At 48.3% G+C, this 16,754-nt stretch overlaps 1 protein-coding gene across 10 annotated transcripts in view; it reads left to right on the top strand.

Moving 5' to 3' along the window:
• PPIP5K1 (diphosphoinositol pentakisphosphate kinase 1) overlaps positions 1-9,106 on the top strand; it is a 137,326-nt gene extending 128,220 nt beyond the window's left edge. For 9 of the 10 annotated variants that reach the window (XM_039490936.1, XM_039490935.1, XM_039490931.1 and 6 more), the window contains one exon: positions 6,588-9,106. In XM_039490936.1, the coding sequence (XP_039346870.1) occupies positions 6,588-7,375 (788 nt within the window). In that variant the 3' untranslated portion in view covers positions 7,376-9,106. Of the gene's footprint in view, positions 1-2,304; positions 6,494-6,587 lie in introns of those variants that run through there. The other variant, XM_039490937.1, reaches the window with a different exon arrangement.
• The last annotated feature ends 7,648 nt before the right edge of the window (positions 9,107-16,754 follow it).

Genomic DNA, 16,754 nt, shown 5'->3' with positions numbered 1-16,754 from the left:
ATTTAACTAATGCATTTTTTTAACAAGCTTTATCAGCATTAAAGCATGTCCTCTGGAATGGTGGCCGAAGCATGAAGGGGCATATGTATGTTTAGCATATCTGGCATGTAAATACCTTGCTACACCAGCTACAAAAGTGCCATGTGAACGCTTGTTCTCACTTTAAGGTGACATTATAAATAAGAAGCAGTCAGCAGTATCCCTCGTAAATGTAAACAATTTTGTTTGTCTGAGTGATTGGCCGAACAAGAAGTAGATCTGAGTGGACTTGCAGGCTCTAAAGTTTTACATTGTTTTGTTTTTGAGTGCAGTTATCTAACAAAAAAAATCTACATTTTTAAGTTACACTTTCACAATAAAGAGGTTGCACTACAGTACTTGTATGAGGCGAATTGAAAAATACTATTTATTTTATCGTTTTTACAGTGCAAATATTTGATGCCATTCTGGAGGGCTGGGGAGTACACTTGGAGATTCAAACAGGCCAGGGCCTCTGGAGCCAGGAGGAAAAGGCTCACAGCATAAATCTCCCAGACCTGAGAGAGGTTAAGTTAGCTCTGCGAAGGTTCCAGCCCACCCTGCGGGAGAGCCACACCCTGATTCAGTCAGACAGTATGACTGCAGTTACATATTTAAGCAACTAAGGGGGAACAAGGAGTCAGACACTATGTGCTGGAAATAATGAGGTGGGACCTCAGAGCGATCCACATCAAAGGGGACCCGAACCACCAAAAGGCAGATTGGCTCAGCAGGTACAAGGTTTGAATCAAGCTTTTCAATCTCATTGTTCAGACGTTTGGTCTCCTTTCAACAGAGCTGTTCATGAATCATAAGAACATAAAGACCAAAATACTTCACAAGGGAGCAGCCCCCAGAGCCAGGGCACAGAAGCCTTATTGCACAGTTGGCTGCAGGACCTACTTTACTCATACACATCCTGTAAGTAACTCAGTTAGTGGCTGCTGCCAATAACAGGTTAGGTCTGGCCAAGCTCACTCTTCTCCTGTTGCTAGAGAAGGGAGAAAAATTGATAACGCTCCTGCCATGCATTACATGAGCAAGGAAGGGAGCTTCATTCTTTCCAGTTATGTACCAAGGTGGTCAGATTATGCAATTGGTGCACTCTTCATGAGATCTATCTAATGGCCCTGCATTTAGCAGGCAAGAGCAATGTACTAGCAGATTGCCTCATCAGGGTCAGTTCTCAGATTCACGAGTGGTCCCTGAACAATCCAGGTATGCAAGACATCTCCTGTTGGTGGTGTTAGCCCGATGTAGATCTCTTTGACAGCCTGTCAGTCCATTTCAGATGCCTTCCTTCTATGTTGGGGAAGGAGCCTTCTATATTACCCCCCCCCCCTTTATTCAGAAAGTGGTGACAAAGATTTGTCAGGACAGGGCAAAAATTATATTGATTGCCTCAGCTTGTCTGAGACAGCAGCGGTACATGAATCTGCATCAGCTGTCAGCTGGACTTTACATGCATTTTCCTCTGTCTCCGGATCTCTTGTCACAGCCACAAGGCAGGATCTTTTATCCAGATCCTCAGTCTCTTCATCTTATGGCCTGGGCTGTCAGACTTTGGCTACTCTTAGCAGTCATGTTCTCATTGGTATAGAATGTACTACTTAATTCTAGAAAATTGCCTATTAAAAAGTGTTACTATTTAAAATGAGCTAGATTTGTTGCTTGGATGCAGGGAAAATACAATTTCCCAGTTGCAGCTTCCATACCCTGTGTATTAGAAATTTTATAAACTTAAAATTTGAGGGGAGGAGGCCTAATTCTTCTTTAAAAGTTCACTTGGTAGCTATTCAGTCTACCTTATTTTGGTCGATAGTATATCACTGTACATGATTCTGTTAAAAGATTTATGAAAGGATTATCTAACAAATCTCCACCTTTAAGGGATCCAGTCCCATTTTGGGATCTTAAGCTGATCTAATCTATGTTTGAGGTCATCCTTTGAACCACAGGTGAAGTGTTTCATATTTTATTTATCTGTTAAAATGGTCTTCACTATTGCTATAATGTCAGCCAGAAAGGTGGGCAAATTGCATGCCCTGATGGCTGAGCTGCCCTTTATGATTTTTCATAAAGGTGGTTCGTAGATCTGATCCGAGGTTTTTACCAAAAATAGCCACTGTTTCATATCAGACAACTGTGATACATTGTACCTCAAAATAACACTCTGAAACCCCCATATTCACCACGTGTATATGGTTCTGATATATGTTGTACAAAGTATGTCTTGTGAGATATCATTTGAAAAATCATAATTTGCTGTACATCATTGTCCTGTAGGGTTTGGCTTGGAGTCTCCCGGAACTGGCATCGATCTCCCGGTGACTATTGAAAGCAATCTGGGAGACTTCAATAGGATATTTTAAGAAAATGACATTACATCATGTTGGGGGGAAAATATCTCCCAGAATAGCTTGAGTCAGAGTTGGCAACCCTACTGTCCTGTTAAAATGTGTGCATCGTTATTGTATATGAAGTTATGAAATTTTACTGTATGCTTGTTACTGAAACATGTGATGGGTCTGGGGAATGCCCGCAGAGTAGCTCCTTAGAAATAACAAAAAGAATTGTGAAACAAAGGCCTTGCATGGCACTCAAGCCTCACATACGCAAAAGGTGTGAGCAAGAAATTCAAAGCAGCTCTCAGGTGAATTGTATCTCATGGACTCAGGAAACTGATTGTCTGCACCCCAGCTGGGGGGTATTCCTAAAAGCAAGGAGGAGGGTATAAAATAAGAGATCATGACATCACCTCTTTACCTCTTTCCTCCCCACTCTTGACACCTGGGAACAAGATCATTTGGAAGACAGAGGAGCATAATTGAACTGGGGGACAGGTGATTCGCATCACATTTCAGTATATCATTTTTTACCCAAACCCACGTGATAAGGGTAGTTACATACTTTAGGTGCTAGAAGGGTTCTTGCATATTTAAATAGAAGTCAGTTTTAGGAATTCATCTAGGTTGGTTGTTTCTTATACTAAGAAGTCAGAGTTTGCTTGCTCAGACTATTTCCAGTTGGGTGAAACAATGCATCATTTAGTATTACAAATCAGCAGAAATTCCTGAGTCTTCTGTTGTACAGTCTTATTCTACTAGAGCTGTAGCTACATCTTTTGCTTGTATTAAATGTGTTCCTATTAGGGAAATTTGCAGGGCTGCTACCTGGAAGTCAATGCACACATTCACTAAGCACTCTGAGCTGGATCTAGCTTCTAGAGCAGCAGATGCCAAATTTGGCAGAGTGGTGCTTCAATCATTATTTAATTAGGACTCTGTTCCCAGCTCTGGGCTTTTTCAGTACTGCCTATTGCTTGTCAAACTAGCCATAAGTGGGAATATGCAGAGCCGCTCAAAGAAGAAATGAAGTTTACTTGTAAGCTGAGTTCTTTGGGATGACTCTGCATATTCACATTTCCTGCCCCTATTTTTCTTAGTCTTATTATGATCTCTCTGGGTTAGCAGTAAACGAACTGAGGTGAAAGAGGGTGCAGCACCCCCTTATATAGCCTCACCTCAATGTTTGGAAGTTCTGAGAGGAGGAGGAAGTGGGGCCCATGTACCCGGCAATGGGCACTGGTTGGAGAAGGTTCTGCTATTAGACCCTAACAAATGCTGCAATACCCAACTGGGAATATGCAGAGTCACCTTTGAAGAACTCCTATTACCAGCATAGGTGCCACATAGGGGGGCATGCAGGGTCATGTGCTTTCCTGTTTTCTGCTTGGCCTGCTGGAGGGGAGGGAGCTGGGCCTGGGTCACTGCTCTGTGCAGCGTGGTGGGGAACCTAGCTGGGGAGATGGCAGCACCCCCTCCCCTTCTCCCTCCTTGCTGGAGACAGGAGGCAAGCAAGCCGGAACACACACAGACACACACTCTCTCTCTCCCCCTCTCCCTCCAGCTCGCTTGGCTGCTGTCCTTGGCAGCCAGGCTCAGGTGGGGATCAGAGGGGGTGGGTCACTGCCACCGCCTCCTCCCCAGCCAGGCTCTCTCTCCGGCAACTGCCGCTCTGCACAGAGGTAGCGGTCACCTTCAGCTGGCGTGAGAAGCAGCTCCTTCCTGCCCCCTCCGCTCCCTGCCGGGGGCCGGCTGCCAGGGAGAGCCACTGAGGGAGCCAGAAACATGCCGTGTGACGGGGGGTGCAGTGGGAGAAGGACAAAGCTCCCACCCACGCAGGTAACTCTGGCAGCGTGGGAAGAATACAGCACCCCTGGGCTAGGCACAGGGCAGACAGTCACTGAGGAAGGCACTGGAAGCAGCTTCCCTGGCCTCTGCTCTGCTGAGGTGTCCCTGAGGGCACTGGAGCTGCAGGGAGACACTGGTGCTGTGAGTCTCCCCTGGCTCCCAGCCAGGCCCAGAGGCAGATGTGCTCCTTGCTGCTGTAGCCCTAGGGCCCAGGAGCCAGCGGAATTGACTGAACTAGCCCAGGGAGGAGGGGCTGGAAGGTTTCTCCCAGAGGCAACACATGGGGTGGTCACGTGTGTCCCCCACCTTCACATTGTGCCCCCTCAGGAGGCACATGTCATCTCTGGTTACAAGTAAGGGCATGTCAACACTTACAAGCTTAGAGCAGCACAGCTGTACCGATACAGCTGTGTCATTGTAAGAGTGCTTGTGTAGCTGTGTCTCCCACTGACCCAGCACTGTGCACACAAGCACTTATGCCGACAAAATTCATGTCGCTCAGGGATGTGTTTTTTCACATTCCTCAGCCACAAAAGTTTTGCCAACGTAAGTGCTAGTGTAGACGTGGCCAAAATAACCTTCATATATTCTGGACAAGGAGTAGCAAGTCACTAGCGGCTAGGATAAAAATTCGTCCCATTGGGTTCTGATATGCAAGCCATAGTTTTATGTACACCTAAGCTTGTATCCATGCTAGAGCCTAAGTCTGACATGTTACAAGATCTAACTGGTCCACTTATTTAAATATTTATTCTGCATCCCTGTTCTTTGTAGCAAGAGTGCAGTTGTGGTACTCAGTGATAGCTTCATCCGGGAGTAAGTTTGCATGGGGGACGCTATCTATAATGGAACAGTACTGCACGTTTCACAAGGACATGAAGCCCTTTAGAGTTCTGGAATCCCGACCAAGCTTTTATCTAGGGTTGACAGGGCTCATTAATTAGTACTTCCTTCTGTCTGGTCCCATGGCACCCCAAGGAGAAACAATGGCCAAATCTCGCTGCGACAGGGGCAATCAAAATATCTACCAACAGGAGAAAATAATTCAGAAAATCTATGAAAGAAGGTGACTATTCCATAGCCTAAGGGTCCTACTCCAGACTTCAAATTATGCACTACAAGACCAATAGCATCACTCTCTTTTGGGAGTGTACCTATGGGGAATAATGTGCAGAGCAGATATATGGGCTTTGAGCTATCTGTTTGTTTATGGCCCACTTATAATTTTTTGGACTTGGTGGACATAATATTTGATCGTGGCGTCCAAGAGTCCGCAGAAGGGTTTAAATAAATAAAAGCATGTAATGGCTTGATTTTCTTCCCTTTCCATTCCTGGGCTTGATGCTAGTTACGTCCACTATGTACAGAATTGCCAGACGTACTTTTAAGAGAGAGAGAGAGAGAGAGAGAGGTGGCTCTTACCTGTCAGCAGTGGTATGCCTGGTGTCTCCCACCCCTCATCTGAGTTTAGAGCCACTTGCTCTGAGACAGAAATGTAAGCAGTTGAAAGCCTGTTGGGCCTGTGTTACCCAAGGGTTCACATGCTGGTTATCAGCTACTTTTGGAAGAGATCCTACATGATTCCAGTAAGTTGTTTTTTTGGAGCAGATGGTGGGGTGATCCTACCTGCCCTCCTGGCTCTTCCAGCTGCCTCCTCCGCAGAGGGAGAACCACCACATATACACAGTTACCAGACATCATAACTGAGAGAATCCATGTATGCATTGCTCTCTACTGCTACGCTTTTAGGGACCTGTAGGCCTTCGCTCAATTCCTAGCACGTATATGTCAACATCCCAAAACCATCGCCATCACAATGGCACCAACTGACCTGCATATGGGCAATCACAACAGGGAGGCCAGGGCCCAGATGGCCCCAAGGACCAGACTCTGGTCTCTCCTGAACCATGAGTAGGGGCTGGTGTGGAATACCATGCCCAGCTCTTCCCCAGGCCTGTGGTTAAATAGACTCCAGTGCTGTCAGTCTGGCACCATTGGCTGAACATTTTGTTTTTCAAATAAATAAAAGTGACAGTGAGATTTCCAGTCCCCTCAAACCTGGTTCAGTTCTGGGGGTTGGATGCACACTGATACATCTGGTATAAAGCCAGGAGAATGTTGTTCAGTGTCTGCATACCTGCTGTTTACCAGTTCAGCCCAGACACTCCTCACAAGAGTGTCTTCCACTTGGGTCCCACCCTGGTGCACAGTTCACTCAGTGCTGCCTTCCCACTGGAGGGAACAGTCAGGTGCTGATGTCTGGGAACGTGCTACATGCCATTTAATAGGCTTTTCAGCACAGACTCTGTCTGAGGTTTTCAGCTAAGTACTGACTCTCTAAGTGTTTGTCTGATGCTTTCTGGAATTGCTTTGCAGACAGCAGTGGCCCTTCCAGCACTGTCTCCAGTGCAGGCCCCTCCTCCCCGACCTCAATGGAGAACTACGCTCGCTTCGGCTTCACTGAGAAACCTTCCATCAGTCCCCAAATAAGTGAAGAGCGACTGAACTGCCAGCCCCCTGAACAGAGTGAGATGGAGCCCTCGGGGGAGGCACTTGAGCTAGACCTGGGTAGGTCTGGGCCTTTGGTAGAGAACCCCCTGGGAGAGATGCCAGAACAGGGCCTGATGAGGATGCCAGGGCTCTTGGAGGTCCCAGAGCCAAGCAAGGAGGAACCATCTGAGGAGGTGCCAGAACAGGGCACGATGAGGGTACTGGAGTTGGGCAAGACCAGGCAGTCTGGAGAGACATCTGAAAAAGATGGGTCGGTGGTGCTGGAGCAGGGTGGGGAGAAGCCAGCTGGGGGAACATGGGAGCTGGGTGAGACAGGGAAGCTGGAGCCAGATGAGATAGGGCTGTCTGGGAAGATGTCAGATTCAGATGAAGAGGGGCCAGCTGGGAAGATGTTAGAACCAGGTGTGATCAGGCCAGTAGCACCAGGCGAGACATCGGCGCTGGATGAGGAGGAGCCAGTGATGCAGACATTGGAGCCAAGTGAGGAGGGGCAGCCGGTGGAGATACTGGAGAAGGAAGAAGAGGAGCTGTCCACAAATAATGCTCTATCAGATCAGCAGCCGTCCAGTCACCCGTATCAGGACCAACAGCTGTCCAGTGAGAAAAGTGTTGAGGACGAGCAGCCTTCTAGTCAGCAGGAGCTACAGAACTAGCATCTCCCTCCATGGCCAGCATGCTGGGAAGAAAGGAGAATCCCCGAGCCAGTCAATGTCTGGAAGCAGTGTGGCTCCCAATCCTGGAGTGGACTTGGCTGTGCCCATGTCTTGCATAATGTTTCTAGCCCTCCAGTCAACCCGCTGGGCAGATGTTACGACACTCCCTGCACAGCATCTGGCACTCCAAAGCCCTGTAGCATGCCATGGCCCGAGCTCCGAGGGCTTTAGGAGACTGGTCTATGGATCATTCAGGGGACAGTGGAAAAGTCTGTTCTGTTCAGAGACACGAGTCAGCTTGTCACCACCAGGCAAGGGACCCCTGCCTTCCTTAAATAAAAAACAAAGTCAGCCCTGCGTGAGCAGGGGCAACTCCCACTGAAGTCATAGGGAGTGCTTGGGCTTGCTTTGTCAGTGGCACTGGAGCCAGAAGTGAAGGGGAAGTGGGTCCACAGCTGTCAGGGTAATGAGGCCAAAGGAGATGCCTGCTGCCTGCAGCTGGTGTTAGCCCACTGACTGCATGGAGAGAGGCACAGGTCTGGCAGACATGGGCACTGTAGCAGCTACAAGCCTCATCAGAACATACAAGTTCTGCATGTTTGTGCTGAACAGCTGCACTGTGTTGGTCTCCTGCCCTCTGGCTGCTGGAATATGCCAGGGGAGGAGATTTGAGAGCAGCTTGAGGATCTCCTGGTTAAGCTGCAGTGTCCTGGGAAGCAGGAGAATGATCCCGAGGCTTGGCAAGGGTGCACATTCAGTGTGATGAGTGCTTTGCAAGCCAGTGGCTTCTGGAACGGAGAAATCCCAGCCTGCAGGTTCCCGACAAGCCTGTTGAGAAATGGCTTTTATGTGATTGAATGAAAAATAGGTAACACTGGGCATTGCCTGCTGCCAAAACCAGCTCCTTCCTTCCGTGGGCCCCGCTGCCTCTGCCCAACCTGACTGCTCCACTTGCCAGGTCTGGTAACTGTCTGCCTCTCACCTCGCCTGTCAGTCGCCCCCAGGTGGGGATGGTTGTAGGGAGGCACAGAGGCAAGTCTGATTGTAGGGAGAAACACTGGCAGGGGGCATGGGATAGGTACTGCGGCAGGGAGGGCAATGGGGGTGAGATGGGAAGCTTTACTTGGGGCACTGCAGGGTCAGGTTGGGGACCACCACGTGTGGGGGAACCCCTTTCAGTGGCTGCCCCTTGGTGTGTTCCCACTGGGCTGGGATTCCTGCAAGGAGGGGCGTGGTGCCCACTCTAGGAGGGGTGCACAGGGAGTACGGAGACGGGTCTTTCTAGTCCTTGAGGGTTGAATGAGGTTTGAGCTCTGAACCCTTCAGTGATAGAAACAAAGTGCAACTGCTTTTTGAGCAAATCAGGTTTTATTTTTAAGACACTGATAAGGAGAAATTGCTATTGTGGATAAAGTACAAACTATTTAATATATATTTATGTAAATGAGTGTCAAGCACAAGCCCAGAGGCATGGTAACTACAGGGGTCCTGTCTCCTAAGCCACTGCAGGTAGAAGAATCCCCATCTGCAGGGGCTGTGATGTCACCTCTTCAGCAAAGTGACAATCTGTCGGAGCAAGTGGAAGGCTCCCTATTCCTTTGTCCCGCCTATGGGGAGGACTGTATTTATGGTACAGGTTTGTCTGTGTCTGTAGTCTCTGGGGAAGCTGTACCCAAAGATCTCTGCGCTATATCAGAATGTGTGTGTTCACAGTAAACATGCTACACTATATGTCTGGCTTTCATCTCTCTTACCACTGCAGCAGCCTGGGCAAAGTGCTGACACGCCTGCTGTCTCCAGCAGCCTGGGTTGTATCGAAGCAGTTATTGCTGCTAAGCTGAACTTGGGGATGCAGCTCAGACCACTGAGGTGCAGCTAAAGCTTCGTGAGCCCCTACAGGGAAGAGACTCCCTTCATTGCACTTGAGATGATGAAGTGTTGGAAATGCACGTGTCCATATCATGTGTGTTAAAGCTGCTGCCATTCACTATTGGAGGGGATGAGCCCTGTGAGGTTAAGGCTTGATTCTGCCCCCCACCCAAGCATGGCAGTGCCATGGCTTGGCATGGTTAAAGGAAACCTGCAAAATGGGTGTGGGTGTTTGGGGTGGAAGTTGGGTCTTGGATGTATAACGAAGGCCTAATACCTGAGACAAGGAGAGGAAATCTGGTGTGGTTTTCACTGTGGGAGTGGTGGGGGTGTCAGCCTTAGCTTCCTGGATTTGGCAGGAGTGTTCAATGCAGGACCTAGAGAGGCAGAGCCTGCAGGAGCTTTCCTAGCCCTTAGTTATGTGATCATTGAAAGGGCAGGTAAGCCTTTTACACAGAGAGCGTGTGTCTCAGCCATTTGCGAGGTCAATACAGTTGGTAAAGAGGAAGTGCCGAAGCCTGGTGATCCAGTCTAAAAATGGGGGGTCCACCTTGAGAGCAGCACAGCCCTTTGCTTTGGAAACAGTGCCTCCAAGGGAGAGCTTCTAGGGGCAGTTCCCTCCTGCCTGTAATGGCATGCATTAGGATACTTTCCACACTCACATGCTGGTTTTTCCCAGGACCCCTGCCTCATTCAGTGCACCATTTGTGAGGTGTTTGTGTTAACAGGGGCTTAGTGAAAACTTCTAAATAGTCTCCATAAACCCCCTTTTCCTTGTTTCACAGGGTGGGACTGGCGCTGCCATGACCCTGCTTGGCCATGCCTACACTGAGAGCGCTTACATATACCGCTGCACCTAGTGAACTCCTTTGCTGCCACCCCTGGGGGTGCTGGAGTGGCAGGAGGGCAATTGCACTCTGACTGCCACAGGGTTGGATGACATGGGAGTATGAAGATCAGTGCCCTTCCTGCAGTCCAGCTCTGCTGTTGGCAGCAGGGGGAAAACCCTTGCAAAGGTTGCTAATGCAGACAAGGCCAAGCAGGAGTATGGCGGCACAAGCCCTAGAGCCTGCAGGAAACTTGTGGATAAAATCTGACTTCTCTAATAATTCACAAGCAGAACCCCCACCCCAAATCAGCCCTGTTGCAGCCTCTTTCTCTGCTCCCTGGCTAGTGCCCATCCTGGACCATTCAGCTAGAGGAGAAGACACTCAGTTTGGTGGAGGGAGATCGTAACAGGGTTCACAACCCACCCCTCTTCCTGGGGCCCCCTTGCTGCCCCAATAAGGCTCAGAGAGGCTTCAGGGTTGTGTAACAACACCCATGTCTTTATTTACTTACAGTTATCCCACCACCAGTGTCTGTCTATTTACAAATTTTACAGGATTATTCAACCTCTTTCACAGGCAGCGACAGCCTTCAGCTAGGAGGCCTCCAGTTCCCTCCCTGACTGACTTCTCTCTGACTACCCCCCACCATCTGGCTCCCTCACAGCCTTTATAGCCCTTGGCTTGTCAGGCCAGCAGGTGCTGACAATCCTCAGGCCGGCATCAGGCCTTTTTCATCAGCCCCAATCTGCTTCCCTTGATTGGAGCTGACTGGGCAGGGGCTAGTTAGGTGCTTTTGCACCAGCACCCTGCTACAGAGATACTGCTGGGACTTCCCCCTCAACTGAGTAATATCTAGCTACCAACTTGCTAGTATTTAAATCATAGGACTGGAAGGGACCTGGAGAGGCCATCTAGTCCAACCTCCTGCACTCATGGCAGGACTAAGTATTATCTAGACCATCCCTGACAAGTGTTTTCTAACTTGCTCTTAAAAACCTCCAGTGGGAGATTCCACAGCCTCCCTGAGCAATTTATTTCAGTGCTTAACCACCCTGACCAGTTAGGAAGTTTTTCATAATGTTCAATCTAAACTGCCCTTGCTCCAATATAAGCCCATTGCTTCTTGTCCTACCCTCAGAGGTTAAGGAGAACATTTTCCCCCTCCTCCTTGTAACAATATTTTATGTAGTTGAAAATTATGTCCCCTCTTAGCTGTCTCTTCTCCAGACTAAACAAACCCCATTGTTTCAAGCTTCCCTCAGAGGTCATGTTTTCTAGACCTTCCATCATTTTTGTTGCTCTTCTCTGGACTTTCGCCAATTTGTCCACATCTTTCCTGAAATATGGTGCACAGATCTGGACACAATACTCCAGTCGACGCCTAATCAGCATGGAGTAGAGCAGAAGAATTACTTCTCCTGTCTTGCTTACAATACTCCTGCTAATACATCCAAGAATGATCTTTGCTTTTTATTTTTATTTTTTTTGCAACAGTGTTACACTGTAGACTCTCATTTAGCTTGTGATCCACTATGACCCCCAGATCCCTTTCTGTAGTACTCCTTCCTAGGTAGTTCTTTCCCATTGTGTATGTGTGCAATTGATTTTTTTCCTTTCTAAGTGGAGTACTTTGCATTTGTCCATATTGAATTTCATCCTATTTACTTCAGACCATTTCTCCAATTTGTCCGGATCATTTTGAATTTTAATCCTATCCCCCAAAGCACTTAAAACTCCTCCCAGCTTGGTATTGTCCGCAAACTTTATATGTGTACTGTATGCCATTAGCTAAATCATTGATGAAGATATTGAACAGAACTGATCCCTGCGGGACCTTTCCAGCTTGACTGTGAACCACTGATAACTACTCTCTGGGAACGGTTTTCCAACCAGTTTTGCACCCACTTCATGGCTCCATCTAGGTTGTATTTCCCTACTTTGTTTATGAGAAGGTCATGCGATCCAGTGTCAAGGCCTTACTAAAATAAAGATATACCACATCTACTGCTTGCCCCCCCATCCACAAGGTTTGTTACCCTGTCAAAGAAAGCTATTAGGTTGTTTTGACATGATTAGTTCTTGACAAATGCATGCTGACTATTAATTATCACCTTATCTTCTAGGTGTTTGCAAATGTATTGCTTAATTATTTGTTCCATTATCTTTCTGGGTACTGAAATTAAGCTGGCTGGTCTGTAATTCCCCTGGTTGTCCTTATTCTCTTTTTATAGATTGACACTATATTTGCCATTTTCCAGTTCTCTGGAATCTATCCCGCCTTCCATGACTTTTCAAAGCTAATCACTAATGGCTCAGATATCTCCTCAGTCAGCTCTTGAGTATTCTAGGATGTATTTCATCAGGCCCTGCCAAGTCAAAGACATCTAACTTACCTAAGTAATTTTTAACTTGTTCTTCCATATTTTAGCCTCTGATCCTACCTAATTTTTGCTGGTATTCACTGTGTTAGACGTCCAATCACTACTAACCTGTTTGGTGAAAACTTTGAAACATTTTGCACTTCTGCCATTTCCACAATTTCCGTTATTGTTTTTTCCTCTTCATTGGGTAATGGGCCTACCCTGTCCTTGGTCTTCCTCTTACTTCTAATGTATTTGTCGTATGTTTTCTTGTTACCCATGATGTCTCTACCTAGTTTCATCTCATTTTGTGCTTTGGCCTTTCTAATTTTGTCCCTACATACTTGTGTGATTTGTTTATATTCATCCTTTGTAATCTGACCTAGTTTCCACTTTTTGTAGGATTCTCTTTCGAGTTTTAGATCATTGAAGATCTCCTGGGTAAGTCAGGGCGATCTCTTGCCATACTTCCTATCTTTTCTTCACAGTGGGATAGTTTGCTTTTGTGCCCTTAATAATGTCTCTTTGAAAAACTGCCAGCTCTCTTGAACTGCTTTTCCCTCATCTCCTGAATATTTAGATTGGAATTGCAGCTGGCTTGAATGCTGTGCTCTGGCTCATGGACATCCAGCCCCTCCCCTTGGCAGGGCTTTTCTGGGCCAGTGTGCTCAGTCAGGGGCTCTGCTTGGGACTGGCCCAAGCAGCAATCAGATGCTGGGCTCTGGAAGGAGCATCGCCCTTCCTAGCACTGGAGTGAAGCCCTGCCTGCTTTATACCGCTTCCTTCCTCTGGGTGGAGCCAACTCTTCACTGGCCCTTGCTATGAACTAGGATTTTAAAGATCAGACGATGGCATGCTCCAGAACATCCCCCGCTCTTATTAACTGCAGGGGTTGCTGGACTCCTCTGGCCCAGAACAGTCCAGCCACAAGTGCTGATAGCTCAGCATTTCTCCTCCTAGCCATCAGTTGTCCATCAGCCCCTAGAAGGCGCCCTGGGAGGGAGCGTGGCCATGGCAGGGAAGACAAGCTCAATTGCTTTGCTTGTGAGGCATGTGTTGGATTTTGGAATACACTCACGCTTCTCAGTGCTGCCCAGACTCACAAGATCCCTAGGCCTCAAATGCTGGGAGAGATCGGGGGTCCTGCCTCCAGCACCTCTCCCTACTTTTTTAGCCAAGGGGGAGGGGGGCTGCCTTTTTTCCCCACCTGCTGCACTTTCTAGCTTCTCTTCGAGGTCAATAAGCATCATCTGCTGGCATCACCATTGTTACTGTGGCAACCAGACCTCTCCAGGCAGCAGGAAATGTTTCTCTATAATTGTTTTCCTTTCTTCTGTTGCTGGGGCAGGGTGAGATCTGTGCATCTCATCACACTGAGAGGAATAGGAGCCTCAGCCAGGACTGAGCAACTGTGCCTGCAGGGCATAAGAAATCAGCTCAGCCTGCTCCAGCTCTTCATCTCTACCCGCTTGTGCTGCTCCAGGAAAATCTCAGCAGCAGTAGCGCTGTGACAGGCTGTGTGGAGAGTACACCACAACACAGAGGGGCTAGCTGTGCCCATGCCAGGGTGACAAAGAGGCCAGCTGGGTTTCCAATCTGACAGGCTCTTGCTCTGTACCTGTGTAGTGGAGGTGGCCAAAGTGCAGTCCACTGCCCAGATGACATCATTTTATAATAGCCTCCCAGTAGGCTGTTCAGTGGGGGGAGGGAGGGAGAGGGTTGGCATGCTGGGAGAGGGAGTCTCCACTGACCGCCCCAGGCAGCTACAACTGTCTTTACTTTGTCCCCGTGAGTTGCAGTCCTCAGGCTCCTCACCAGCCCATGGGTGGGCAGCAGACCCATATAACAGCTGTGGTGCTGCGTCACTCAGCATAAGATAGCTCTCCGGAGAGCAGGTTGAATGGAGCAGATGGGTTGGGAAAGTGCTCAAGCTGATTTGTTTCACCTGTGATGCCAGGTGTCTGAAATGCCAGATGCAGAAGGTGGAGCCAAGTGCTCTCTACAGCTTGGGGAAAGAGCACGTGGTAATGGGAACTGCAGTGGGGAAGAATTGGGCTTGGTACATCTCGACTGCTTTCTGGTGGATAAAGCCACTAGGAAAGGGGTTTTCTGCCTTTCAAAGAAAAGGTATATTTTTTTCCCTCTCCCAGGAGAGCCTCAGCTCTCAGGGAATCATGGAACTTCAAAGGCAAGTGCTAGAATACATCTCATTATTGTGCAACTGTTTTTGTGAGCGTGACAAACTTTGCCGTTAATGCATTTTTTTCTCCCCTTTGTAGTAGTAGCTGTATCCCCTGCACTAAGAGGGGCCTTCTAGGGGCAATGGGAGGAGCTGGCCCATTCCCTTCTAGCCTATTTGCTGCCCCCTCAGAAGAAAGGGGCAGGAAAAAAGTGCACAGAGCGAGGGAGCAAAAGGAGGCCCTGGTGGATAATAGCCCTTTAAACAGCTACTGAGAAGCTCTAGAGGGAGCTAACATGTGTTCATTAAATCTGCCAAAGCCACATCTCTGGTTCCGCAAGCTCAAACTGGATGTTACCCTGGCTCTCTCCAAAGGCTTTGAGGTGATGGCTGTGATCTGGGCAGGGAACCACAAGTAGAGAGACGCGATCATGGTGCACATGTGCCCTGTGTGTGGGAGTTTGGAATGTTTTTAGCAGCAGTGTCTATTGGGGCCAGGCCTGTATTCCGCACACCTTTGCACTCCCACTCCCAAGAGGGACCCCAGCCACCACTCAGTTCCTTCTTACCACCCTTAGCAGCAAGTCAGAACAACTTCGGTGTCCCTGTAGTCACTAGAGAGCGTTTGTTACTAGACGTGGTTACAGCAGGTATTGCATGTTAGTGTTTCTGGTCTTAGCCTGTTGGTTTAACAAGCAAAATTCCCCAAAACTCTACACGAGATAGCTGATCCCTGATGTTCAGCTTCATGGCTGATCCCATGTCCCCAGGTTTAAAGACCTTTCTCTCCCATGGAAGGGTAATTTCCCTGTGGGATGAACATCTGAAGGGCCTTTACTATTTGGCAAGAGTCATATCTCCCCTAAGTGTGCAATTTGCAAATCTTTTAGCAAATGCACACAGAAGGCCAGAGAGTCAGCTTGAGTGACCTGATGTCCCGATTTTATAGGGACAGGCCTGATATTTGGGGCTTTTTCTTATATAGGCTCCTATTACGCCCCACCTCCATCCCGATTTTTCACACTTGCTGTCTGGTCACCCTAGAGTCAGCGCTAAATCTTTACCTCATGGAGCAGTTTGAGGGGAGCATCTGATGATGTGCCAGACAAAAGTTCCTGCCTTTTTTCCTGCAAAATATGCTTCCAGTGCTCCATCTGCTAGGGATGCCACTCCAGGCTCTGGAACGGCAGAGTGTGCTCATTCCTCCTCCAGGAGTGCAAAGAGTGTGCCACACACCCTGCTGGCAGTCTGTTACCCTTGCCGCCTGCAGGAGAGCAGAGCATAGCTCAGTTTGCCTCTCAGCACTATCCCCTTTCCCAGTACAGGGCAAGAGACTGCTAAGAGTCAGCAAGCCAGAGTCGTGGTTAAGCCAGTGCTAGTAAAGACAGCACCATGTCATTGACCTTGGACTGATGCAGCACCATCCAAAGAGCAGCAGCATTGAACTACGTAGAGTGCCTCGCCTACAGCACTTTGAGAGTTTCTTTGGTATTGACTCACCTGGGACCACTCTCCACAGAACACAGATCTCCAGTACTGATGGCACCTAAGGGGGCATTTTCTACACCCTCCCCCCCCCACGACTGAGTCACCCTGGAGTCTTCTCTTCCCAATGTGTCTGCTTCTGCTATGATTTCAAAATCATCTCCGGTACCCCAGTCTTGGGTACCAGTGATGAAGATCTCACCTCATCCACCTGAGAGTCAGAGGAAATCCATGATTCCCACTCAAGTCTCAGTGGCTCTAGGCACTGCTTCTCAATTGGTGGTTTTTCCTCATTTGCAGCCACTTCTAGCAGGAATCCTTCTAAACCAGCACCCTTCCTACCTGACCGATCTAGGGATGGGGAAGGGCATAGATGAAATTCTTCCCTTCTGCAGAGATGATGTATCTGAAACTCCACATGCTTCATAGATGCCTCCTCTTTGGCCCAATATGCCAGACTCCTATGGCTTTCAAACTTGGCCATACTGGCCATGTGGACACCACAAACTCCATTCCAGAGTCAGTTTCCATTTTTTTCCTTCAGGAGCCAGAAATAAATCTCCAGTGCCTAAACCTCAAATGCCCTCTCACTCTTCCTGGGCAGGAGATCACCCCAGAGGAGCAGCAACTGCTGAGTGAAGGAAGGACATGGAGCG

The sequence above is a fragment of the Mauremys reevesii genome, linkage group 10 (genome assembly GCF_016161935.1).
Source record: "Mauremys reevesii isolate NIE-2019 linkage group 10, ASM1616193v1, whole genome shotgun sequence".
Classification (NCBI taxonomy): Eukaryota; Metazoa; Chordata; order Testudines; family Geoemydidae; genus Mauremys; species Mauremys reevesii.
The sequence above is the reverse complement of the archived record's forward strand: the minus strand, read 5'-3'. Positions and strand labels throughout refer to the sequence as shown.